At 46.1% G+C, this 26,482-nt stretch overlaps 1 protein-coding gene across 1 annotated transcript in view; it reads right to left on the bottom strand.

The window, feature by feature from the left end:
- The window catches only part of LOC115096497 (NADH dehydrogenase [ubiquinone] 1 beta subcomplex subunit 11, mitochondrial-like), a 132,545-nt gene that overhangs the window by 81,654 nt on the left and 24,409 nt on the right, over nucleotides 1-26,482 (bottom strand). The window contains exon 2 of the mRNA XM_029611188.1: nucleotides 19,092-19,222. Within this exon, the coding sequence (XP_029467048.1) occupies nucleotides 19,092-19,222 (131 nt within the window). The remainder of the gene's footprint in view (nucleotides 1-19,091; nucleotides 19,223-26,482) is intronic.

Below are 26,482 nucleotides of genomic sequence, written 5' to 3' on the forward strand. Positions count from 1 at the left end.
ATTACAAGGGTGCAGCCTCCAGAATAGCACACTGTCCTCAAGATGGGATCTCACTAGTGACCTATACGAGGACAAGATACCTCTTTTTTTCCTGCTGATACCATTTCTACTACTGCATCTAGCCAGTGGATGAGGGAAGGAAGAAGAGAGGAGAGAGAGAAAGAAGAAAATGTGGAACAGAGACAGGAAGAGAGGAAGCTAGTATTATGGTCTTGAAAGCTTCTGTGGAGCAGCAGGCTTGGATAATTCTGTCATCAGTACAATGAGAGGTACTAATTCAGTACACAGAGGGGGTGTCAGAGGCCAGGGTGACCCCAGGCACTCTCCAGCTGCTGCTTCACAAGCACAAATCTTTTGGGTCGGTTTTTTTTTTTTCTTTTGATTAATTTAGTTTCCTGGGCTGAAAAGGAAGGAGCTACGAAGGTAACTGGATCGAGCACCTCATAATCACATCTCAGAGTATGCTAGGGAAAGGAGAGCAGACTGCCCACAGGGGGTCGCTCCGATGACAATAAACCAGGGTCTATGCCTGAGCTGCAGCCAATACTTTCCCCTGCCCTCCCCCCTCTCTCACCTCTTTTCCTCTCTGCCCCTCTATAAATTATGACCTCTGCGGAAGCAAGGTAGTGAAAAATACCTTCCTACGGTCAAGACTTTTGACATTGTAATGTGCCTTCCCTGTCTAACATGAAATACCTTTTTGGAGGCAGAGAGGGGAAAACAAAGACCTCTATAGCACCTCGCTAACTTCACAAAATGGGGGGGGGGGGGGTGAGAGTGAGCATATCCCCTAGCTCCCCAGGGCCGCTGAACCTCGTGAAGGGTAAATTCTTACCCCACCCTCCATCATTTTGGGACCGTGATGCTGTAAATGAGCAATATGTATTATTGTGGAAAGGGAGGGGGGGACTAAGGGGAGAAAGAATAGTAAAGTGAGAGGCAGAGAGAGAGGATTAAGTGCTCTGGCACATATTAAAAAATGTGAAGGGACATTTGCGTCAGGATAGGAGAGTTATGGCCTCAATATATTTGCCCGCTCCCAGCCCCAAAGCTGCTCTTTTGAGAGATGAGTAAGTGATCAAAAAAAAAAAAATCCAACAGCAGCAGGAACATTACAGCAGCAGTAAGCATGCCTCGATTTTTATTATAATTTTTTTTTTGCCAACTGTCAGAGGGAGGTAGACAATTTCAGGCTTTTAAGCAGAATTGATATTTGTTGTTTCCAGTTACAGGGGAAAAACACTTTTGCTTCCAGTTCTTTGGTCAGTGAAGGTCATGACCTTGATTTTCGAAAGAATTAGTTCTGGCTGGAGGGACTTGCCAAGTCTGATCTGTGTAGATTAAAGACATGATCATTGATTCTGATGTCAGCTGTTCTCTGTATCTTTATCAGAGAAATCGTTTTAACAGTTCCCGAGTACCAATGATCCCTTTGGGTGCTATGTGTCTCTGATCTGTGCCTCCCAGCCCACATTTGTCTCAGTTTACTGGTTACATATTTTCTCATTCAGTTACTGCAGAATGGCAATGGATGAGAAAGCTCAGAATGTGTTCTGGGCTGTATCAGTCTCACTCTGGTAATAAAAATTCCTGTAAAACCTGTGCTAACCATCTATCTACATCAATTTTGTGTATGCTATCAGAGCTATAAAATGGTGACCTCCAGGCTGCAGGTTTTGAGTTTGGGAGAGGTTAAATTGACCTGTGGAGTACTAGTGGGATGGTATCCCTCACAGAAGCCAGTTTGTTGGGAATGCAGTCTGTGGGGTGTACACTTCCTTCACAGATGGCTATGTGAAATCTACGCTACAACTTATTCCGAATAAGAGAGAGAGAAAAGAAAAAGAGAGACAGAGAGGAGAGCGACAGAGAGGAGAGAGACAGAGTGTGTGTGTTGGAACGAGGGGGTAGAGAGAGGATAAATGTAGTTGTATCTGTGTATGTCAGTGTCAGCCCAACCTCAATGCTCCCTGCTAACCAGTTGTGTGGAAAGCAGTTTAGCTATGCTTGAATACAGAAAATTGTACCGCCTGTAGTGCAAATAAAGTAATTTTCTAGTATGTTCTACATGCCGTCTCATGAAAGGCCGTCCTCTAGCAGCTGCCCTCTCATCTTTCCATAGTGAGGGTACAGCTGATGACTTGCCCTTCCCCAGAAGAAGGATGGGGCATAAACAGACAGGCCGATGCAAACAGGCGCTCATAGGTGCCTGTGTATCCAATGTAATATTCAAATGAGAAAGAAATTGAAGCAGCATACAAAGAGGACATGCTAGGGAGAAATGTGCATTTCTGGCGCTCAAAAGTTTATTGCATTGGGTATACGGATATCTAAATTGGGCGTTCCTAACAAACGTGCATCGCTTACATGAAGTTACTGAAATCTGCAACGCCTTTTTACCAAAAAGAAAGGAAATCGCCCATGGATATTTTAAGGTGTCCTTTAGCTAATCATCAAGCTCTGCGCCAGTACTCCCTCTTCTGGGTGTGCATACCGTGCAATTGCACAGGGCGACACACCCAGGACAGTGGCGGCAGGGGAAACATCAGGGTCAGCTGGTTTACAGCCTGCCCTGCAAACGGTGGAAATGTAAGGGGATAAGGGCTGGGCCGGGCCGCTGCAACATCTAAGGAGAGGAAAGTTACTCCCACTAAGCAGAGTGGCTACGATTCCTCCAAGCAATATACTTTATTTATTTATTTATTTTTAAAGTTCCTAGTTTCACATTGCCACAGCCTACGGCTAGCAGAACAGACATCAGGGATCCGGAAGCATCGGTGGTGTTGGGAGGAGATGTGTCACTGCCCCCAAAACGCAAGCGTCTCTGCTTTTACGGCCACCGACGGAACCCTTCCCACTGGTGGCCGAAAAAGAGGCCCAATAGGCCCCTGCACCTCCCCCCACTCATCTCCCCATATGCTTGCAGTGTACAGCAACAGGCCCAGTGGTGCTCTGGCACTTCTCCTCCTGCCACGGCCAAACAACAAGAGGCCCAGCAGGGCCCTGCCGGGCACCTCCCCACCAGCTTGCTTCTCTTCTCCCACTCGTGGTAAACAGCAAGAAGCCCAGCGAGATCCCGGCACCTCTTGTTCCTCCCGCATACCCTACTGCTGTGGCTGAATGATGAGACACAAAAGGCGGTCCCACCAGCATCTCCTCTCCCACTCGTGGTAAACAGCAAGAAGCCCAGCGAGATCCCGGCACCTCTTGTTCCTCCCGCATACCCTCCCTGCTGTGGCTGAACGACGAGACACAAAAAAGGCGCTCCACCAGCATCTCCTCTCCCACCTAGCAAGGCCACGGTACACCTCCTCTAGCAGCTGCTGAAGAGGAGGCCTGGAGTAAGACCGAGCTTATCATTGAGCTTGTGTCTATAGGAGAGAAAGCCAGCGAGCGTGAGAGCGCTTGTGCATATGTATGAAAGCCTTTGAGGGCGCATGTGAGAGAGAGAGAGAACCAGTAAGTGTGAGAACATCTGTGCTGGTGTGAGAGAGAGAGACAGCCAATGAGTGTGAGCATACTTTTGTGTGTGTGTGTGAGGGAGAGAGCCAGTGCAGCCACGTGTGTGTTACAGTGTATGTGTAGGAGAGAAAGAGAGAATAAAGTGTGTGCACCCTCTGCTTCCCTCACTAATCCATAATAATTTTAGGATTAGTGGAAATCAAAAGATCATAGGTACGAAGGGCAGAGAATCTTTTTTTTTTTTACCCTTATTAGTTTTAATTATTTCGTTTTATTTGAGATCTTCTATTTTGAAATCTTTTATTGGTGTTTGGTAATTTGTTTTTTAATTTTAACAAGATTAATTATTGGATGCTATTCTATTCATCAGCCATTTTGAAATATTTATTCTTTTTATTAGTATGGCTGATATTTTATATTTCTTGTTTGTGTTTGATGTTTTATGAGTTATAGTGATTATTCTGTTTTTCCATTGCTGCACTGCATAAGAATCTGATGCAGTTTCCAGTTCAGTTTTTTTCTGCACGTTTCTATTTATATTTTATGGTCTGTTTATTGTGTATTTGGTGAGAGTCTCTGTGCTGTTCATTTATGACCGAGGTGAGGTGTTCTGCTAGCGTATACTTTCTGTGTAGGGATCTACTGTGGCCTAATTTGTTCTGTTTTCCTAATAGGAGATGGATTTTGAATATTATTTTTATATGGTGTGTGCTAATGGGAAAATTCCTGGTTCTGCTCTACTCCCTTTGTTGGAGGGAGTTTCCGTGAATGCAGGTGCATGGTTTATACTGGGATTCTGTCCAATCCTGTGAAAGTCTTCAGAGGGGATAGCCATGTTAGTCCGGTACAGCAAAAATGTCAAAAGGCGAGTGGTACCTTACAGACTAACCACTTTACTGAGGCATGAGCTTTCGAGGACAGAGGGCATTGGATGAAATGGATTCTGTTCTTGAAAGCTCATGCTTCAATAAATTGGTTAGTCTATAAGGTGCCATTCACCTCGTGTCATTTTTATCCTATCCCGTATAGACCCCAGACTTCACTCCCATATAGCATCAGTTAATAAAATTCTTCTATCTAATCATTTTAGTGATGGTTTTACTACCTGGTTTAAACTGGCTAGGGTTTTACTGGCTGCGTAAGGGTTTATTTGTTGCATGTCTAGAGGTGCCACTGACATGCATGCCCAGCACTTTGCGACAGTGGTACAAAACATTTGTAGCACTGCCTCCTGCTTTATGAGCACTGGTATTCAATCTCTGTACGGACGAAGTTTGGTAAGAGGCGAGTGTGGACCCCCCCCTCCCCCCGCTCGGACTGAACTAACAGGGTGGTTTCCCTATCATAGGTCGTATAGGATGACTCCCTGCTGACAGCTTCATAGCAACCTAGGACAAAGATCATTTAATATTTTAAAAAGGCTGATGTCCAATTATGTGTTTTACAAGATACTTTTTTGGAGGGAGGGAGAGAAAACTGGGGGAAGAGGGGAAAAGAGAGCACACTGGAGGGGTGGGGAGGAAGAACAAGCCGGGAGTTGAGGTGGGAAGGAAGTGAGCTGGGGGTCAAGCCTGAGGAGGAGGAACGCTGGAGAGAGGGAGAGCTGTGGGGGATCTCAAGCCTTGGAGGGAGGGGCTCAGACTATTATAGTACTCTTGCAGGAATTCTGCATCTTTGAGTAATAATTTACAAAGCAATACAAAAAAAAGTAAAGTACTGTGTTTTGACAAATAGTCTGCATTTTTTAGGTTTTTGTGCAAAATTCCCTCAGGAACAGCTCACGTATGGATCTTTAAGCACTGGAAAACAGAACCGGGGGCATGGTGAGGGGACAACACAGTAGTTGTTTGTACAAGGCAGCAAAAAAACCTAGCACCAACCCTATCCCTATATACATTTTTTAAAATGTTTTGTTCTAAGCTCAAATAACTAAATCTTATACTAATCTCTCTAAACAACCACACCTTACAAGGGACATTTATTGCAACACAGAGGACTGCATTTGTTTTTGGGTTTTTTTGTGCGTTTCTCATGAGCCGTTGACTGCGAATAAACTGTACTCCACCTCCAGAGCTGGCGTTCATTTTCTGGTGTAAAATAAATATGCTTTGGGCCCCCAAGCCTTTGGGCGCACGTTCGTTCCTGAAACGGCTGGTAACAGCTAATGAGTTCATTTACATGGAACTGAAATGCAACGGGCGCTACCCAGTATGAGTTCGTTAGGGTGTGCGCTTCAGACGCGCCAATTTCCTTGCTGCATCGGACGCCATTATTGCGCACACGAACACGCCCCCAACCACAAGTAAACCCGTGCGCCAGGCCTGAGAGATAAGAGTAACAGGGCGTGGTGGGAGAGAGGTTTGGGGGGGGGGTGTCAGGTAAGAGAGCCATGTCCTAAGGTTCAGTTAGAAATCAAAGCCTGGCAAAAAGCCAAGTGCGGATGCAAGAGGAGGCTGGTTTTCCAGCCCCTTCCTTTTCAAAATTAGCACATTTTCTTTAATAGGGAGAGAGCTGCAGGAATGTAAAGATATGAGGAGTATTATGCTACTCAGGTGGATGCAAGCGCATCTGAGAGACAAAGGGAACAGAAAGGAAAGTGAGGGAACAAAGGAGAGGGAGGCAGAACAAAGGCAAATATATATATATAAATAAATAAAAGAGAGAAAGAAAAAAAAAAGAAAGGCCAAAGAATGGAAGTGGGGGAAGGAAGAGACAAATGAAGAAGAAGGGGGGGCAGAGAGAAAGAAGGGAGGTCGCACAGAGTCAATGGCAGCACCGTAATACCCTGGAAACAGAAAACTGGTGAGAGAGGGCAGGGGGCTCTGCCCGGGCTGGACACTGCCAGACTCCCGGGGTGATGGAGTCACTCTGCTTCTGGCCTCAGCATGCACGGGGTTGGCTTTAATGACTTCCCATGGTGTTCTCCGCCGCTCATTTATTCTCAACCTGTCTTCCCGAGCTGCAGGGGGCAGACAGTCAGGCTATGAATAGATCTGAAAGGAGCACAAGCTTCTGATGTTAGAGAGAAAAGACTGTCTCTCCAACAGCAGGGGCAATAAACAGAGACAGGAACTGCAGAGGAGAGAGGGGCAGGAGGGAGGCAAAGCAGGGGCAATAAACAGAGAAAGGGGAACAGCTGATGAACTCATGGAAGGAAGATGGCAAGGCAGTAGCTGTACCTTCATTAATCTAGGTAGCTTTTTTCTTTTTTTTTTTATGGGAACCAAGGGAAATTCATTTTCCTCACCCCAGGGTGCCATACATGACAGTAACATCCTCCTCTCCCCCCACCCCCAATCCTGGCTGCAAAGTGTCTTGAAAGCAGGGGGACCCCTGGGACAAGAGTGGTAGGGATCACTTTCCTTGCCTTCTGCTTGTAAGATTGAGTGTTAATGACAGGTTATTGTGTGAGGAAACCAAACAGAGCAAAAAAAAAAGCACCAGCTAAAGAGGGAAGAGAGGGAGTGAAAAAAAGAGACAGAGGGGATACTGCTGAAAGGGGGAGGGGGATTTTGCCTCTTCAGTCTTTCTCCCAACCTTGACACTCAGAGGATCTATTCATGCCCCCCCCCCCCAGACCTCACAGTGTAGTGTATTGTGTGCAAGGATCTAGCTGTGAGGGCACCTCTATCATACCTTACACTGTTGCTGAAGGTCACTGTGCACTAGCAGCGCTCTTAAAAAAAAAAAAAAAAAAAAAAAGAAATGTGGGAGAAGGGCAGCTGCCCCATGAGCGGCAAGAGTGCTTTATAGCCTGTATTTCACCTGGGAACTAATCCCACTCCAGCCACCAATCTGATCCCTGGCTGTGATTTTCCACAACTTGCTCAGACTGAGCCTGACAGCTCAAAAGACAGGAGCTGTGAAACTGACGTCCAAATCTGGTTCCCACTGCTGTCGCCAAGGCATTCTGCAACACAAGTTACTTAACCTCCTCCTCCTCCTGTGCTTGGACATCTTATAAACCAGGAGCTGTGAGAAGTCCTAGATTTTAATCCCATCTCTGTTACTTATTCACCGTTAGCTACAGTTCCCACTTGGAGGGCGACCCAGTGATGCAAATTTTCTCCCACAGTCTCTGCTGGAGAAAATGTTCATGGACTCTTAGAAGTGCTTCTGGCAGCAATTCCTTCCCCAGTGAAGCAGGACAGAGCGGCTTGGGGAAATGTTCACAAAAGCCATAGCTACATCTTGCCATCCGTGTACAAAGCGCTGTACATTGCAGAGTTCCCAAGTCCCTGAAGAGCCGAGCTTCTAGCAGAGGGAGATTAAAGAGAGTAATTTTCAAAAGCCATCCTGTAGGTGGGTAAAGGAATACTAGTGATGCCATAACGCATGGTACTTTCACCTGCATTGCGCGAAGGCCTTCCTAGAGGGCAAGGAATGCAACAATGCACTTCGGTTTGCATTTTCAAAACTGGGTGCACTCTTTTAGTAAAAGTATCTGCAAAAAAAAAAAAAAAGGCAGGTGCCTCTCTCCGCAGGCAGTTTTGAAAGGGAAAGTATGTGTGTGCTCTTCCTTTCAGAAGTGGTGCAAAATCCACAGGGAGGGAAAAACAAATGTACCCATGGACTCTTCACGTGCCCACACAGTTTTGAAAATTGCCCCCTAAGAGACCAACCCATAGAGAAGTTAGTAGTGGCCCAGCTATTAGGTAAAGAGAACCTGTGGGATTCATTTCAATCAGGATTTAAAGCCCACTAAGCACACGGATGAGCTCCAGGAGGGCCTGGATATCCAGAGACAGAGCATGGGCAAAACCAAAACTTTATGAATTGGTAAGGTGGGCAAAGAAAAGAAATTGGAAAAGGTTTCAATTTGTGACCAGATAAACATTCCAGTCAGGCCAGAGATTCAGGCATTATCACCGATAAGGATCTTTCCATGACCCCTCAAGTGCATTCAATATGGAAGACTTTTTACTCAATTTTCAGTTAATCTGGCAAGCACTTTTTTTTTTTTTTTTTTTATTAAGAAAAAGGTGGTTTGAGACAAGCAATTCAATCACTTATAAGAGCAGTGGTCGTCTCACTTCACAAGAGTGGGAGCAGAGAGGAAGCTGGAAACTACAGGCCAGTTAGCCTCACATTGGTGGTGGAAAATTAATGGAGACTCTGCTGAAGGAAAGGATAGTGAACTATCTACAGTCAAGAGGATTGCTGGACCCGAGGTAGCATGGATTTATCAGGGCAAGGTCCTGTTAGACAAATCAGATAGATTTTTTTAATTGGGTGACTAGAGAATTGGGTCAGGGAAGAGCGCTTGATGCGATTTACTTGGATTTTAGTAAAGCTTGATACAGTCCCACATAGGAGGCTTGTGAATAAAATGAGAAGCTTGGGAGTGGATGCCAAGGTGGTAAAGCAAATGTTGCTTACCTGTAACAGGTGTTCTCACAGGACAGCAGGATGTTAGTCCTCACATATGGGTGACATCAGGATGGAGCCCAATCACAGAACACTTTCGTCAAAGTTTCCAGAACTTTGACTGGCCCCTACTGGGCATGCCCAGCATAGCACCAACCCTGCAGCCAGCAGGGGTCCCCCTTCAGTCTTATTTGAAAGCTACAGGCAGTGCCGAAAAGTAAAAATAAAGCAATAAAAACATTATGAACCCAACACCGCGGGGCGGCGGGCGGCTTTCGTGAGCACTAACATCCTGCTGTCCTGTGAGAACACCTGTTACAGGTAAGCAACATTTGCTTTCTCACAGGACAAGCAGGATGGTTGTCCTCACATATGGGTGAGTACCGAGCTGAGGATGTCCGAACATGCACCAAATGTACCCAACAGCGTGCAACAGGCACAACAACTGGGGTGGAATTTGGTAGAGGGCATCCTGAACCCCACCGGGCAGGTGGAAGGGTGTTGGTACATCACGTTGGAAACAGGTTACGCAGGACAGACTGGCCGAAGATGGAATCTGGTCTTCCAGCCTTGTCTATTCAATAATGGGCTGCGAAGGTATGGAGAGAACTCCAGGTGGCAGCCCTGCAAATGTCAGGAAGCGGCACCAATCGAAAGTGTACTACTGAAGTCCCCATGGCCCTCACAGAATGTGCTTTAACACGGTCTTGAAAAGGAATGCCTGCTTGCTGATAGCAAAAAGATATGCAGTCCGCTAACCAGGAGGAGAGAGTCTGCTTACCCACAGGTTGCCCTAATTTGTTGGGGTGGAACGAGACGAATAACTGAGTGCTCGTCCTGTGGGCAACTGTACGGTCTAGATAGAAAGCTAGAGCACGTTTACAGTCGAGGGTATGCAGAGCCTGTTCCCCTGGATTGGAATGGGGCCTGGGAAAGAAGATAGGTAGTATGATGGATTGATTAATATGAAACTCCGAAACCACCTTAGGTAAAAACTTAGGGTGAGTGCGGAGTACAGCCCAGTCCTGCAGGAGTTTAGTGTAAGGCGGATAGGTAACTAGGGCCTGTAACTCACTAGCTTCTATAAATTACAGGTACTAAAAAGACTCAAACCTCTACTATACTATCATGATTTCAGATCTGTTCTCCAGGCTATCCTGTTCTCCAAGGTAGATTACTGTAACTCTATTCTACTAGGTCTCCCAGCATCCACGATAAAACCCCTCCAGATGCTTCAAAACGCTGCGGCGAGGATCCTGACGAATACCAATCAGAGAGAACACATTACACCTATACTCAAGGATCTGCACTGGCTTCCAGTTAACTTCAGAATACTTCAAAATCCCTCACCATTATCCACAAAAGCATCCACCATCAGACCCCCCTTGACCTGCTATATCCGCTCAAACTACACACCACGGCCAGACCCATTAGGGAGGCTTATAAAGGATCTCTACACGCCCCGCCCCCCCCCAAGCAAAGTCATACACCGAACAACTATCAGAGAACGGGCATTCTCAACAGCGGGCCCTTCAATCTGGAATGCAATACCCCCGGACCTCCGGCAAGAAACTTGTCTCCTAACTTTTAAAAAAAAACTTAGGACATGGTTGTTCGGTCAAGCCTTCCCCTATCCCTAAACTAGCATCTCGTTTGTACAATCTACCTAGCACTTCTTACACAAAAACCAGACAAGCCATACTTTCGCATAAACATGACTTAGATTAGAGATAGGCCACTCTAGCCTCCCTAAATACCTTTCAGTATTTAGTAGTTAGTACCTAGCTCCCCTTCTTCTTTTCCATTCCCAGTTGCATTCCCTTGTTTTATGGTAACTTTTTCTTCATCTGATTATGGTTTAATGTTTTTTTCCATTATTTTGTTATTGTTAAGACCTCTGTTCTCTGTAAACAGAGTTGATTTGCATCAAGAAAGTTGGTATATAAAAGCTCTAAATAAATAAATAAATAAACAAACTCTGCGAGCTGAGGTGATAGCCAAAAGGAAAATCACTTTCCATGTGAGATATTTTAGGTCACAGGAGTGAAGAGGCTCGAATGGTGGTTTCATGAATCGACCAAGAATCAGATTAAGGTCCCAAGAAGGGGCCGGAGGACGCAAGGGTGGCTTGATGTGAAGCAAGCCCTTCAAAAAGTGTGTTACGAGGGGTTCTACCGAAATAGGGACATCCCCGACACCTTTATGGAAGGCGGCTACCACACTGACATGCATTCTGATGGAAGATGTCTTAAGACCTGACTCTGACAAATGCCAGAGATAGTCCAAAAACCTTGGGATTGGACAGGAAAAGGGATCAAGGGACTGTGAGGTGCACCATGATGTGTACCTTTTCCATTTATAGGAGTAAGATTTTCTCGTGGAAGGCTTCCGTGAAGCAATCAAGACACAGGAAACTGGATCTGAAAGGTCAAGTGGCTGAAGTATTAACCTCTCAACATCCATGCCGTCAGAGACAAGGCCTGAAGATTGGGATGGCGCAGGCACCCGTCGTTCTGAGTTATCAGGAGCGGGTCCTTTCCCGAGGGAATGTGCCTGCGGATGGAGAGATCCTGGAGTATGGGAAACCACACTTGGCGTGGCCAGTGAGGTGCTATCAGGATCATGGTTCCCTTGTCCTGACGTAGCTTCACCAAGGTCTTCGAGAGAAGAGGAAGTGGAGGGAATGCATAGAGTAGACCGGTTGCCCACGAGAGGGAGAATGCATCTCTGGGCTGAGAGCCTTTGCTGTGAATGAGAGAGCAGTAGTTGTCCACTATGTGGTTCTGAGGGGACGTAAAGAGATCTGTCTGTGGATATCCCCATTGTTGGAAGATTGAGGCCACTACCGAGGGGTTGAGAGAGACCGCTCGTGCGGTTGGAAGACGCGACTTAGCTTGTCTGCCAGTACATTGTCCACTCCCGGCAAGTAGGTGGCCTTGAGGTACATCGAGTGGGAGAGAGCTTCCGTCCAAATCTGTGCAGCTTTCTGACACAGAAGGAAGGAGCCTGTGCCTCCTTGCTTGTTGATGTACCACATGGCCACCTGGTTGTCCGTCTGAATCAGGATGACGTGATTTGATAGGCGATCCTGAAAAGCCCTGAGAGCATATCGCATTGCTCGAAGCTCCAGGAAATTTATTTGGTGTTTGGCTTCCTCTGGAGACCAAGATCCTTGTGTCTGCAAATCGTCCACGTGGGCTCCCCACCCGAGGTTGGAAGCATTGGTGGTGAGAATGACTTGAGCATCTGGTAATTGAAAGGGCAGTGCCCAGAGGAGATTGAACTGATCTTGCCACCAGGCCAGAGACAGACGGAGTGGGTTGGTGATGTGGACAATGGTCGACAGAGGCTGAACAGCTTGAATCCATTGTGACCTCAGAATCCAATGCATGAGTCTCATGGCCAGGCGGGCCATTGGAATAACATGGACTGAGGACGCCATGTGTCCCAGAAGGACAAGGAATTGGCGAGCTGTTGCTATTTGCTGAGACTGCAACTGGTAAGCTAGAGATACGAGTGTCAGCGCTCATTGTTGCGGCAGAAAGGCTTTTGCCTGCAAGGTGTCAAAGTCTCTCCCAATGAAAGGCAAGGTTTGAGATGGGGCTAAAAAGGATTTTTTGTAATTGACAAGAAATCCTAGAGAAATTAGAGTGCGTAGAGTCAAATCGAGGGACGACCGAGCAGCTTGCTGGGTTGGAGTCCTGATTAACCAGTCGTCTAGATAGGGGTAGACGTGAACACCTTCTTTCCTGAGGAAAGCTGCGACAACCACGAGATATTTGGTAAATACTCATGGTGCAGACGCTAGGCCAAACGGGAGCACTCGGTATTGATAGTGCTTGGGGCCTACTAAATACCTCAGGTACTTGCGATGAGATGGAGTTATCGCAATGTTTGTGTATGCGTCCTGGAGGTCCAGAGAGCAGTCTCCTCTTTGTAGAAGAGGTAGAAGCGATCCCAAGGTTACCATCTTGAACTTTTCCCGCTGGAGGTACTTGTTGAGAACACGTAGGTTCAGAATTGGATGTACTCCTCCCGATTTTTTGGGGATCAGAAAGTACCGGGAATAGAACCCTAGGTCTTGCTGCAAATGCGGAACGGGTTCTATTGCTCTTGACTAGAGAAGGAGGGAGACCTCTTGATCCAGAAGAATGGAGTGTTCGGATGTTCTCCACGTCTGTAGAGGTGGGGAGTCCGGTGGCAGGGCGAGAAAGTTCAGGTGGTAACCCTGAGCAATGATTGCCAGTACCCATTGGTCGGTTGTGACTGACTGCCACATGTTGTGAAAGTGGCACAGTCGACCTCCCACTGGTATGCTTGGCAGAGGAATCTGGCTGCTGCTCTCCAAGCAGAAGTCAAAAACCGGAAGCAGGTCCTGGCTGGGGAGCTGCTTGTGGCTTTTGCTTTCGGGCTTGGTGGGGCTAAGGCTTTTGATAAGGTCTCGTAGTATGGGACCTTGCTGGTGATGGATAGTCCTTCCATGGACAGTAGAACGACTTCTTAGAGTCCTTCCTGAAGGGCTGTCTTAAGAAGTCTGAAGGCATTGAGGAGCGCTGTTTAAGGGTCTCATGATGGTTTTTTTAATTCAGCCACCATTCGTTGGATCTGTTCACCAAACAGATTGTCTCCTACACATGGTAGGTTAGACAGCCGGTCTTGTACTTCTGGGCGAAGGTCAGAAGATTTGAACCAGGCCCACCGTCTTGCCGAAATGGCAACTGCAGACACTCTGGTAGAGGTGTCAAATATATCATAAGATGTTCGAATCTCATGTTTTCCCGCCTCAAATCCTTTGTTGACAAGGGTTTGTAGCTGGTCTTGGAATTGTTCAGGGAGGGACTCAGAAGGTCCTGTATCTGCTTGAAGATGGCCCTATTATATTGGGTCATATAAAGCTGGTAAGCAGCAATTCGGGAGATGAGCATGGCCCCTTGGAACACTCTTCGACCAATGTTGTCTAGGAACTTTTGTTCCTTAGCAGGTGGGGTAGATGAGTGAGGTTTCAACCTTTTTGCCCTCTTTTGAGCCGACTCTACAACTGAGTGGTGGTCGAGCTGGGATTTTTGAAAACCTGGGGCTGATTGCACTAAGTAGTGTCAGCCTTTCTGTGTACTGGAGCAATTGATCCAGGATTTTCCCAGTTCTTTTTGAGGAGATCCAGAAGAACTTGGTGAATGGGTATAGAGGTAATCACCTTGGGGCATCCAGGAATTGGAGTAACTCCATCATCTGGTGCCTGTCATCCTGTTCCGTCTGAAGTTGAAAGGGAACCAACTCAGACATTTCCTTTACAAAATTTATGAAAGAGAGGTCCTCTGGAGGAGAACGCTTCCTACTTTCAGTGGGAGAAGGTGGTGAAGATAAGTCATCGGTGTCTGTTGAAGTATCATCACCCCAAGTATCATAAGGGTCAGCAAGCTGACCTGTAGGACGAGAAGGAGGTTGGATACCTGAAGGCCCCGGGCGAGGCTCCGAGAAAATCGAAGGAATCCCCGGGGGCACCGATGATAGCATGGAAGGCATCGGCGCCGGCATCAAAGGCATCGATGGGGCGCCAATGGACGTATCGGCACCGATGGATGAATCGGCATTGATGGCTGAGGCAAAACTCCCAATGGAGGAATACGGAACAGTGTTTCTCCTCCCGATGAAGCTGTCAACGGGGAGGGCACCGGAGCCATCGGAGACCCAGGATCCATCGGTGGAAGGGCGGCCATCAGCGCCTCCATCCGGGATAGCAGCGGTGCCAGCGCCGCAGGAATCTGGTCGATGACTGGTTCCACTGTCGGTGCCGGAGGAACCTGGAAACGTTGCATCGCCTTGTCGATGGCCTCCTGAACCAGCCGGTCCAGTTCTTTTCGGAGACCTGGAGCAAGCAGCCCCGGCTCTGGAACAGAAGAGGGAGGCAGAGGCACAGTCGGAGGGACCACCTTTACAGGTGGAATCGCGACTCCCAAAACCCGAACGGGTGAAGGTGGCCTTGATGACCCGGTCGCAGGAAGGGTCGGTGCCTTTCCTGGACGGGGCTTCATCGATGGTGGCTCGGACGGTGGCGAGGTCGATGATTTCGCTCCCTCGACGATGTCGATAGTGATGTTTTACCCTGCGATCCGCTTGATCTTGAGGGGGAGTAGAGGGTGTCGACGGCCGTGAAGACATCGATGGTGGTTGGTCACCGGTCGGTGGTCGATGCTGGCGCGAAGTCGACGGTGCCGGTTCCAAAGACGTCGATGCGATGGACGGTGTCTGAGCATGGAAGAGAAGTTCCATCTTCTCCATTCTGGCCTTGCGACCCTTAGGTGTCATGAGGGCACATTTAGTGCAAGTCAGGACATCATGCTCATGGCCTAAACACATTACACAGACTCCATGGGGGTCTGTGATAGACATGGTGCGAGTACAGTCCGGGCACCGACGGAACCCCGACACCAGTAGGCCGCAAGGGTCAAACTCGACGGTAATCAACGGAAAAACGGTAAAAAAAAAACTTACCGGAGTACCGCGGCTAGAGAAAAGTTAGAGGAGGGACCCCTGTGGGGCAATTTAACTGTGGATAATTCCGTGAGGAAAATTCCTGTCAGGAATCTCTTCAGAGCTCCTAAACCGCAAGGCTACTGCTGCGCGGAAAAAAGAAGACTGAAGGGGGACCCCTGCTGGCTGCAGGGTTAGTGCCATGCTGGGCATGCCCAGTAGGGGCCAGTCAAAGTTCTGGAAACTTTGACAAAAAAAAGTGTTCCGTGATTGGGCTCCATCCTGATGATGTCACCCATATGTGAGGACTCCCATCCTGCTTGTCCTGTGATAACATAGATTGTAAACTGGTTGCCTGACAGGGGACAGTGTGTGACGGGAAATGGAACCTACTTTGTTCTTCAAACAGTGTTAAGCGGAGTGCCAAAGGGATTGGGTTTTGGAACCAGTTCTGTTCAATATCTTTGTGAGTGACCTGGCAAAAGGGATAGGAGGTAAAGTCTATCATTTTACGGATGATACTAAGATCTGCAACAGAGTGGACATGCCTGAAGGAGTACAGAGAATGAAAAGTGATTTAAGAAAGCTTGAAGAGTGGTCAGGGGTTGGCAGTTGGGATTCAGTGCCAAGAAGTGCAGAGTCGTGCATATGGGGTGCAGTAATCCAAAAGAGCTGTAGGTGATGGGCGATGAAAGAGTAATGCGAACGGACTGGGAGAGGGACCTTGGTATAATTGTTTCTGATAATCTGAAGTCGACGAAACAATGTGACAAGGCGATAGCTAAAGCCAGAAGAATGCTGGACTGCATAGAGAGGAATAACCAGTAAGAAAAAAAAATGATAAAGACAGGATGGAGGCAGTTCAAAGAAGAGCGACCAAAATGGTGAGGGGTCAGCACTGGAAGACTTGTGAGGAGAGGCTGAAGGATCTGAATATGTACACCCCAGAAGAGAGGAGGTGAGGGGAGATGATACAGACCTTCAGATACCTGAAAAAGGTTTTAATGATGCACAATCGTCAAACCTTTTCCATTGGAAAGAAATCAATAGAACTAGGGGTCATGAAATGAAACTCCAGGAAGGACAGCTCAGAACAAACATCAGAAAATATTTCTTAAACGGAGAGGGTGGTGAATGCCTGGAAAGCCCTTCTGGAGCAGGTGATGGAAAACAAAAACAGTGAAGGAATTCAAAGGGGCATGGGATAAACACTGTGGATCCCTAAAGGCTAGAGGATGGAAATAAAGAAAAGATTGCATGGGGGCAACTTGCTGGTGTGGAAGTTGCTACCCTTAACAAATAAGCCTCGATACTGTTAATGCAACTCCATCATGCTCTCTGCTTCAACGGCAGTGGGAAAAGGGGAATTGGATTCAGACAGCAACCAACAAGGCCAGACTTTTATGGTTGGGGAACAAATAAATATGGGAGTAACTAGCTGATGTGGCTACTACCTTTAATCACTAAGCCTGAAATTTTTGATGCAGCTCCAACATTGCTCTCTGCTTCCATGGAAAGGGTTAAGAGAGATTGGATTCAAACAGCATCCGAGGGCCCTGACTTTTACGGTCTAGGAAACTGATAAAACATGGCGTAAGCATAAGCTTGCTGGCAGGCTGGGTGAATCATTTGGTCCTTTTCTGCCATCATTTCTATGTTTCTATGTAATTACCGTAGACTACTGCAATACTCTTCTTGGTCATCCATATATATAATTTTTTTTGGATGACCAAGAAGACTATTGCAGTAGACACATACATTGTCTGCAGCTGTATCAGAACGTTGCTGAGTATATTAGTTTTGAAGCATTTACGCAGGCCGCCGATTACCTTACATATCCATTTTAAAGTATGAGGCTTCATTTTTAAGTCATTTAGGGATACGGGAACCAGCTATATCTGAAGGACCACCTGGTGCTCTATTATCCTAGCTGCACATCGAGATCCTCACAAGATTCATACCTTTTTACTCCATCACTGAGTGAAGCACAGCTGGAGTGCACAAGAGCCAGGGATTTTACATGTACAAGATCTAATCTACAGAACCAACTACCACTGGAGACTCCATCATAAATTGCTAAAAACCTGGCTGTTTAAAGCAGTCTTTGATTGACTGTCATTTAGAATTTATCTTTATTTACTGCATTGGATGTTGCCAATAGTTTTTAGTTATTTTAATTGACCACGATTGTATTTTTGGATTACAAAATGAACTATTTAATGAGTTATTGGTTTATATTGAACAGTTTAACTGTGGTTCCTTGCTTAGAGCTCTAATAAGCGAGTAAGCACATAATAGGCTGAAAGAAATACATAAATAGTAGTGGGTGGTGGAATGTAGGATATGACTGGGGTCTCTGTTTCACAGCTCTGTGCTATGGGAAGTCATGCACGATAACTCCCTGATGACAGCCAGGTGGAGGAGGAGTAGAGAAGGAGGCTGTGCATGATGAAAGCTCAGACTTGCTGTAAAACAACTAAAGACTGCACTCTTTCTGCTCCCCAGGTTGGCTAATAGCATTCATTCTCTGCCTCTTATCAGGTGAAGAGTATCACCTCTGGCAGGAAAACAAAACAGCTGCTTCTGAGAGAGATGAGAGAGACATGTACTCTTCCAAGAGTATGTTCCAGTTTCTCTAAAAACAGGAACTACAACTCCCAGCATGCAATGGGGTAAAGCTAGGCCCACACCATCCCTGATAATCATGCAATTAACTCCCACCCTCCACCTCAGGCATTCACAAACCCATTTCCTGAAGCACAGGAAATCAATAAAAGGAGGTTCAGGGAATCTGTCCCCTATGGCACAAATATTGTGCTGTGAAAGCTGCACCAACACAGGTAGTTAATGGGCTAAAAGTAGATTAGCCATGTATGCAGTCGACATCCGCCTGGCTTGGTTTCATGACGCGCTCCCTCCCTTCTGCTGTTAGGAGATGACCCCCGACAGCACCCACGGAGCTATATTTAAATCTCTGTCTGCCAGCGTGAATGTGCTATTATAAGCGTTGTAGCGCTGTTGGCTCAGCCACCTGCCATCTGTTCTGCCTGCTAATTACAGACACAGAGAGAAACAGATTAATTTATAATTACATCATGTGGAGAAGAGGAAGGGGTTAAGTCTGCAGTGCTAGTGTCATCCTTTAATACATCATCACCTGGGCCAACCCACTGGCAAGAGATTTGATTCCCAGGCCAGGTCTTTTGCACCTGGGGCTGACTGGAGCCAGAGGTGCTGCGGATGCAGGGCGCAAAGCCCCTAGACAAGGGTAGACAATTTTAGTCATTGTGTAATAGTGACACCTAGTGGCCATACTTAAGGTCCATTTCATCCAGGGTCCAGAGGGAGCCACAGTCTATGGCCCCTGGCTGAGGTTGTGATGGCTAAGCTGAATTCTGTAAGGGATATTAAATACAAGGATGGGGAAATCACAAAGGAGCTTCAAATGAAGACTCATGGATCCATAACATAATAGGAGGGCAATTCTGAATGAGACAGAAGTTCAAAATAATGAGGAAAATAAACTGCTTGGGGGGAGGGGGAGGGGGAAGACAGACATCACAGCCCAATAAACATCCACCACCTCCAAATCTTTCAATGACAACACCTTCCCCCCTCATTCATCTTCAGAGGCATCTGCCCATTGGATACTGAACCAGGATACAGGGTAAGGGACAGAGGCTGGGCTAATTAGGAGGGACCCTGACAGCACCATAAGAACAATGTCAGTAACTGCAGAATTTGACCATCGGGGAATGTGTTGGGTGAAGTCATGTTATAGATGCTCTTACCCACGGTCCGGGAGATAGTGGACGAAGACTGAACCCAAGACAATGCAGACAGAGAGGCCAAAGAAGAAAGCCAGCCTCATATTCCACAAGTCTACTGTGGGGTCCTCACTGAAGCCATGGAGGTCCGGGTTCTGGAGGGGACATAGAAAGAGAGAAGATGGGAAGCTTAGAAGCTCCAAAATAGCCATCATACAAACATTATAAAAGACTCAAAGATGCACTAGCATGCCATGCAAACTCATCATTATCTTTAAAAAAAAACAAAAACACAAAATGGCTGTACCTGTTCTGTGCTGGGGCAGCATGTGTGTGTGTGTAGTGAGGGAAGCTTGTACTGCTGCTATCTGTGCTGTTCTTCTATTATGCTCAGGTACTGTGTGTGAGTGAAGAAAGCTTGTATTGTTGCTGCCTGTGCTATACCTATTCTGTGCTCGAGCAGCATGTGAGGAAAGTTGAATTTTAAGCACTACCTGTTAATTTCCTTTCCTTGAATCCTAACAGACCAGTCCAGATGAATGGGTTGTCCTCACTCACCAGAATGTTTAAGCAAAGAACACAAGCCTTTTCTGATGTCATGTTCCCCTACAAAAGCTGGGTGTAGCACAAAAGGGTGTCAGCAGTTTCTTGTTCAAGATTGTGTCTAATCTACAAATATTTTTTGATCCTCCCTCCACAGCAAATTCATAAACAAAAATATCACACACACACAATATGCCAGGAACAGTGTCTCCTGTTTTTCTCTCTCTCCTCCCCTGTATGCCAATACTAGGGGGCTTCCTAAATATTTCTGAACAAGAACCAAAACAGAAAAAGAAAAAGGCAATATAGCCATTCAGATGGGTTCTGGACTGGTCTGTCAGGACTTGTGAAAAGAAAATTAACAGGTATGCTTAAATTTCACTTTATCGTCCTGCCAGACCAGTCCAGACAAATAAGACATACCTGAGCGGTACCTAACCTAGGTGGGGCAAGGCCATCATGGCCTCCAAGATTCACATGCCAAAATATAAAGCCATCTTTGGTTTGAACATCTTCACTTATAATGCTTTACAAACGGGTTATACACACGTGCCAGAATGTCATGTTCCCCCGACATAGCTCGGTGCAGCACAAAAGGCTGTCAGTAGTTTCTTGTCCAAGCCTTTGTCTAATCTGCATATGCCTGCCTTGCATATGTCCTGTGTGGAGATCAGTCTTTGCTCCACCCACAAGGCCTTTGCCCTTGTTGAATGTGCTCTCAGCTCCTATGGTACCTTTCTGCCTTTTAGATATAAGCTGAGGCAGTTGTCTCCTTAATCCATCTTGTAATGGATACTTTTGAGGCTCCTTTCCCCTCTCTCTCTGTCCTCTGGAAGGCATTCATGATTTTCAGGTACTTAAGAAGTGCCTTACGCACATCCAGAAAAGCGTGAGGTCTCCCTTGACCCTGTACCAGGTAGTGATATCACCTGATTCAGATGGAACTCTGATACCACCTTCGGTAAAGGAAGGCACTGGCTGAATGACGACCAGGTCCTTCAAAAAACACTAAATAAGGATCTCTACATGACAGGGCCTGAGCACCGAAATTCTGCTGGCTGAACAGATGGCCACTAGGAATACCACCTTCAATGTTAGGGCCCTGACTGACACCTCCATCAGTGGCTCAAAGGGGGTTACTGACAGGGATCTCAGCACTAAATTCGGATCCCAAGATAAGATCACCTGATGGACCGGAGGCTGCAAGTGTTTCAGCCCCCTGAAATAAATGCACTACATCCAGATGCAAAGCCAAGGGACCACCTCTAACCTGCCACCTGTACCTTTAAAGTTCAGCGCTAAACCCATCTCCAAACCAGCCTGCAAAACAATGACAGAATGGAAGCCAAGTGGGCTTTGAAGTGGAATAGATCCTTGCCACAGCACCAAGCCTCAAAGATCCTCCATATTCTAATGTACGCCAGTGAAGAGGATATCTTCCTTGCTTTCAACATCATTCCAAGTACCACTTCTGAATAGCCATTCCTTCTCAGTCTCTCTCTTTCAATAGCCAGGTCGTAAAATAAAATGGTGCTCTACTGTTGCCAGATCCTATCGAAGAAGCTCCCTGTCCAAAATCAAGCCCAACTAGTTCCTCCTCCTTTAACCTGATCAGATCTGGCCCAGTCCAGAGTTACCAGAATAATCCACCTGGGGTGGGTTATGATCCACTAGAAAACCTGTCCTACACGTAGTACATGAAGACAAATAAACGCCAAAAGGCCCATTTTGTCTGCTGGCAGCAATTTTATGTGCATTTACCCAAGATAGATCAAATTATCAATCCCACAGTGTTCCTTTTATAGGTGCAACTTCCACCCTGTGCAGGTTTCTTCAGTGCCATCCAGGAAGCACAATGCAGCCATGGGAAAGGGAGAGAACATGTACAGAAGCGGGTTTGATGGCCAAGTTTGGATCAGAGTTGTTTATTCCTTTCAAGTCCCTCTCCCTTCACCAGCTGATGAAATCTGTTGCTTTGGCATTTCAGTCGGTTGTCATCAGATCCCAGCAGGGTGTGTCCCCCATCTGGACATAATCTGTACAAAGGCCTGTTTCACTAAGTCTAAGGTGTGCCTTACGTTAATCTGCTCTGTTGTCCATCTCTGCTATATGCAATGCTGACAGTGCCCTTGAGATGTGCTTCTGCCCAGCTCATTAGAAGACTTCTCTTGTGACAACCAAGAGCTCTTGGTACTCCCCCCCCCCCCCCCATCCCCTTTGCCTGTTCAAGTACTGCCTGCCTCTTTAACAGAAACATGTCAGGCCATCCGTTCTTTTTCTAGCTAGTCTGCCCAGCCACCCAACTAATTTAGCCTTACAATTCCCATCACTCCCTCAGAGATATCTGTATTTATCCCCTGATTTCTTGAATTCAGATACTGATTTTGTCTCCACCACCTCCACTAACAGGCCATTCTAGGCATCCACTGCCTTCTCTGGAAAGAAATATTTCCTAAGGTTATTCATGAGTTCACCTCCTTTCACATTTAAGACTAATCGGAGAAAATTATTTTTCACTCAATGCACAATAAAGCTCTGGAATTTGTTGCCAGAGGATGTGGTTAGTGCAGTTAGTGTAGCTGGGTTCAAAAAAGGTTTGGATAAGTTCTTGGAGGAGAAGTCCATTACCTGCTATTAATCAAGTTGACTTAGAAAATAGCCACTGCTATTAATTGCATCAGTAGCGTGGGATCTTCTTAGTGTTTGGATAATTGCCAGGTTCTTGTGGCCTGGTTTGGCCTCTGTTGGAAACAGGATGCTGGGCTTGATGGACCCTTGGTCTGACCCAGCATGGCAATTTCTTGTGTTCTTATTTCACCCTCATCCCATGATCCCTCGCTTGCTTCTTATGCATGAAAACCTTTGAAATATTTAAATCTTTCTATCATACTAACTCTATTTTGCCTTTACTCTATGGTTTACATATTTAGATCTTTAGGTCTACCCCCGTATGCTTTAGAATGAAGACCAATAACCATTTTAATAGCCACCATTTGAAAAGACCAATTGGTTTATATCCTTTTGAAGGTACAATCTCCAGAATTGCACACAGCACGCCAAATGAGGTGTCACCAGGGACCTATACAGGAGCAATGGTGGACAGAAGTCGATCAGTACTCGTCCGATTGCCCTGATCTCTAATTGGGTTATGGTCTATGAGGCTTCCAAGGTTGACCAGTGGCCCTGTGCTACCTACCTCTTGCAATGGGCCAAATAGCCTTTCTGACTGGCATCTATCACTTCATGCTCCAATCTGGGAGAGCCAGATCTACTCCTTTTGTTAAGAATGGCATCAAACAGCCACCACTGCCTACTGTTCTTGGCCTTTCTTGATATGGGAAGAGTTCATTCGTAGTCCTGCCTTTGAGGAGGCCATTGACAGAACAGGGATCTCTGCAGGAAGCATGGGTGTACCACATCAATCGACCCCCAATACCTGTAGATATAGCACTTGAGGAATCATTGAGCTCAGTTCCCTTGCCTGTGACTGGAGCTTGAAGATTTTCTCAGGCATCAAATACTTTCTCTAATCTTGTGTCAAACCAGGCTCCCAGGTAAAGCTAGCTTTTTTCTCTGTTGACTACCCAACCTAGGACTTGCAGGGAGCTGAAGAACTCAACTTGTGGCCTTCCAACTTTCCTGCTTTGATTTGGCTCTGGATTAGCCAATCATCCAGACAGGGGTGGAACAATATTCCCTCTATCTGCAGGAATGCTACCATTACTACCATCATCACCTTTTGATTGTTTTTATTTGTACTGCTGCTTGGGTAACATGTTTAATCAAGCAGGATGTTAAGTTTTAATAATCTGAAAAGAAAATGAAAATAAAAGGTTTAATTTCAACAATTTGTATTCTGCTCATATCTAAACATTCAAGGCAGACAGAGCTTTTACATTCGACTGATTTTGGGGAAATATTTAAAGTTTAAAATTTTCTATATTTATTCTTCTTAATTATTAGGTAGTGCTATATTTGTCATCTGTTTTGAAATATGCTTTTTATTAGTATGGTTTCCTCACTGTTATGACTGATTTATACTTCTTGACTTTGTTTTATTAAGAATGGTGAGATTTCTGTTTTTGATTTCTTGTACTGAATACGAGTCTAGCTTTTAGTTGTTTTCAGTCCAGTTTGTCTGCACCTTACTATTTATACTTTATGGCCTGCACTTGTGACTGAGTGAGGTAGTCTGCTAGCTAGGAAAACACCTTGTATCTGTTGGCTTGAAGGTTTTTCTGATATTAGTAGAGGCTGGGATCCATGATTGAAGGGGTTGCTTGGATGCTAAAAATTATGGCACTTAAGCCTGCTGGATATTGAAATGCCTGCAGCAAGTGGTAGAGATTTGATTGTTGTGTCCAGGACCTGCCACACCCCGCCCTGCCCTCATTGCACTCCATAACTTTTAATGTGGCCCCAGCACAAAAAAGTTTGCCCTTCCGGGAGAAACCGCTGTGTGAGTAATCAACCAACGAGGCTCTATACCAGAACCCGGTGTATGCTCCACTGTACTCGCTATCTCAGTTTCTCTCCACTACAGCACAGCTATTGAGGGATCTCTGTTCCAGTGTCCTGAGGGACTACAAGCCCAGCCGGGCTTCATCTCTACTCACTACTGCCACCTCTGGTGGCTTCTCAACGCTGTTTAATAAAAGATAATTCTGTGTTTTGTGTCCTAAAGCTGAGCCTGACCTGTGGCCCCTCACGGGACTTCCCCCCGTGGGCGTGGTCATCTGCCACAGTGTCCAAGGGTCCACCCAAAACCTTACAAACAATAACAAGGAGTGGTCTCTTTAAACCTGGAGATTGTTCCTCTTCAGACTCGGAGGGTAACCAAGCCTCTGCTGGCCTCCTACTTCTCCCTCTATGCCCAAGGCTTATTGTGCAGTGAAGAATCAGGATAAACTCCATGGAAAACCCCTGTTCCACCACAGCATTCTGTTGAGATACTGCGTGGAGCCCCAGGATCTGCTGCTGGGAGCCATGGTATACTCTGAGCCCCCACTGCTTCCCAGGCACACCAATGCTACCCTCCCCAGGTCAGCAGATTCTCTACTTTAGACACCCGATGGCTCTTACTTCCTCCCACAGTGCCCGAACAAATGCAGACTCCTCTGGGCTCTCACATTTCCTGTACAAGGAACCAGCAACTGTACTTTGCTACCAGCTGACACACAGCAGGTACTTCCTCCCACCTTCTGCAGCCAGGTAGAAGCCCTCCTGCCGGTCCACCATAGGAATATGTAATTGTATGCCTCTTTTTTTTTTTTTTTGTGCACAACTTTATGCTCCCACTAGCGGGTGCAGTGCAGGGCTCTCTCAGACTTGGCCCAAATGGGAATTGAAATTTTTTTTCTCCAGGAAAGGAAGAGCAGCCAATTCAAGCTGTCGTCCCCCTTTAGGCAACCCCAGTAAGATCAACCCACCGGGCTGTCATCCCGAGAGCTGAGCAAATAAAAATATGCTCTCTACTGTACAGTCCTTCCTCTGCTGGAGACAGAATTACAGCCTTTCCTGCCTGCACCCAACTATACAGGGGAACATGATGTCAGAAAAAGGCTTATGTTCTCTGTCTCCATCTGCTGGCGGGTGAAGATAACGCATTCATCTGCACTGATATGGCAGGATAAGAAAGCTTGCACTGCTGCTCCCTGCACTGAACCTATTCTGTGGTGGAGAGTGGGAGGGAAAGCTTGTACTGCTTCCCCCCCCCCCCCACCCCCCCACCGTACTCATTTTATGGAGGGGTAGCATGTGCGAAGGAAGCAGTACTAAATTGATTTAAAAAAAGAAAAAACTGAAGTATGAAAATTAAGGTCTGATATTCTAGCGGTGAAAAAGAGATTGGAGGATGAGACACTCCTGCTGGTCTTGTTAACTATGCCGCTTTAAAAATTAATGCGGCCAGCATCTTGTGCTGACCACACAATTGATAGCTGCATTAATTCAGGAAATGTCTTTCCCGGATTCTCAAACCAAATTTTTCTCATTTCTTGCCGCAGACTCATCTCTTAGACCTATAACAAATCTCTCTAAGCATTTTTTTTCCGGATCTGCTAGGCAAGGAGGATGGCTGGCCAAAGCTCAGGTCAGCTTTTCTTAAAGGCTGAATGCATACGTCTGCAAGTCTAGAAATGCAGAAGACTTTTTCCATCAACTACAAACTGTTCGTGGGGATAAAATGCCTGTGAGCATCAGATTAAGAGAGTTTCATGACTGGAGACGGGCGTCCGGGAAAGACTTACGGACATATGCAATCAGCCTTTAAGAAAAGCTGACCTAACCTTTGGCCAGAGATCTCATTGCTTAGTAGACCTGGAAAACAAAATCTTAAAAAAAAAAGAGAGATTTGTTATCAACTGGATTGATCAGCTTCTGGAATAGACAAGACCTTAAAAGCCACTCAGGTTTGCTCAATCCAGTCTTCTAAGATGTTTCCCTGTTTCTTTGGGACTCCTGCAAAATCCAGAATTCTCTTTTCCTTTGGTAAATACATGGCAGGCAATCTTGAGCCTTCCATGAATCTGTCGGAGCCAGATCTCGCTTCACATTTTCTAATTCCCTCATCTTGCTCGTCCATTCAGGCCTACATAGCTATTTCAGCTCTCAAGTCTTCACTCATTTTAAATGCTTCTTCTTAGAAATATCTTCACACTAAAGAAAGAGAATCTAGAATTCCTGGAGAACCAAACACAGGGATAGACAGAAAACAGCCCAACACCCAGAAAACACCACAATAATAATAATTTAAAAAAAAAAAAAACACCCCACAGCTCCTACTTTTAATACTGATTGCGTTAAGAAGAATTATTTTTTTTTAATAAGTAAATCCTCTTTGTTGCCACCAATTCTATAACACCTGATAATCG

Source organism: Rhinatrema bivittatum, chromosome 1 (genome assembly GCF_901001135.1).
Source record: "Rhinatrema bivittatum chromosome 1, aRhiBiv1.1, whole genome shotgun sequence".
In the NCBI taxonomy this organism is placed as follows: domain Eukaryota; kingdom Metazoa; phylum Chordata; class Amphibia; order Gymnophiona; family Rhinatrematidae; genus Rhinatrema; species Rhinatrema bivittatum.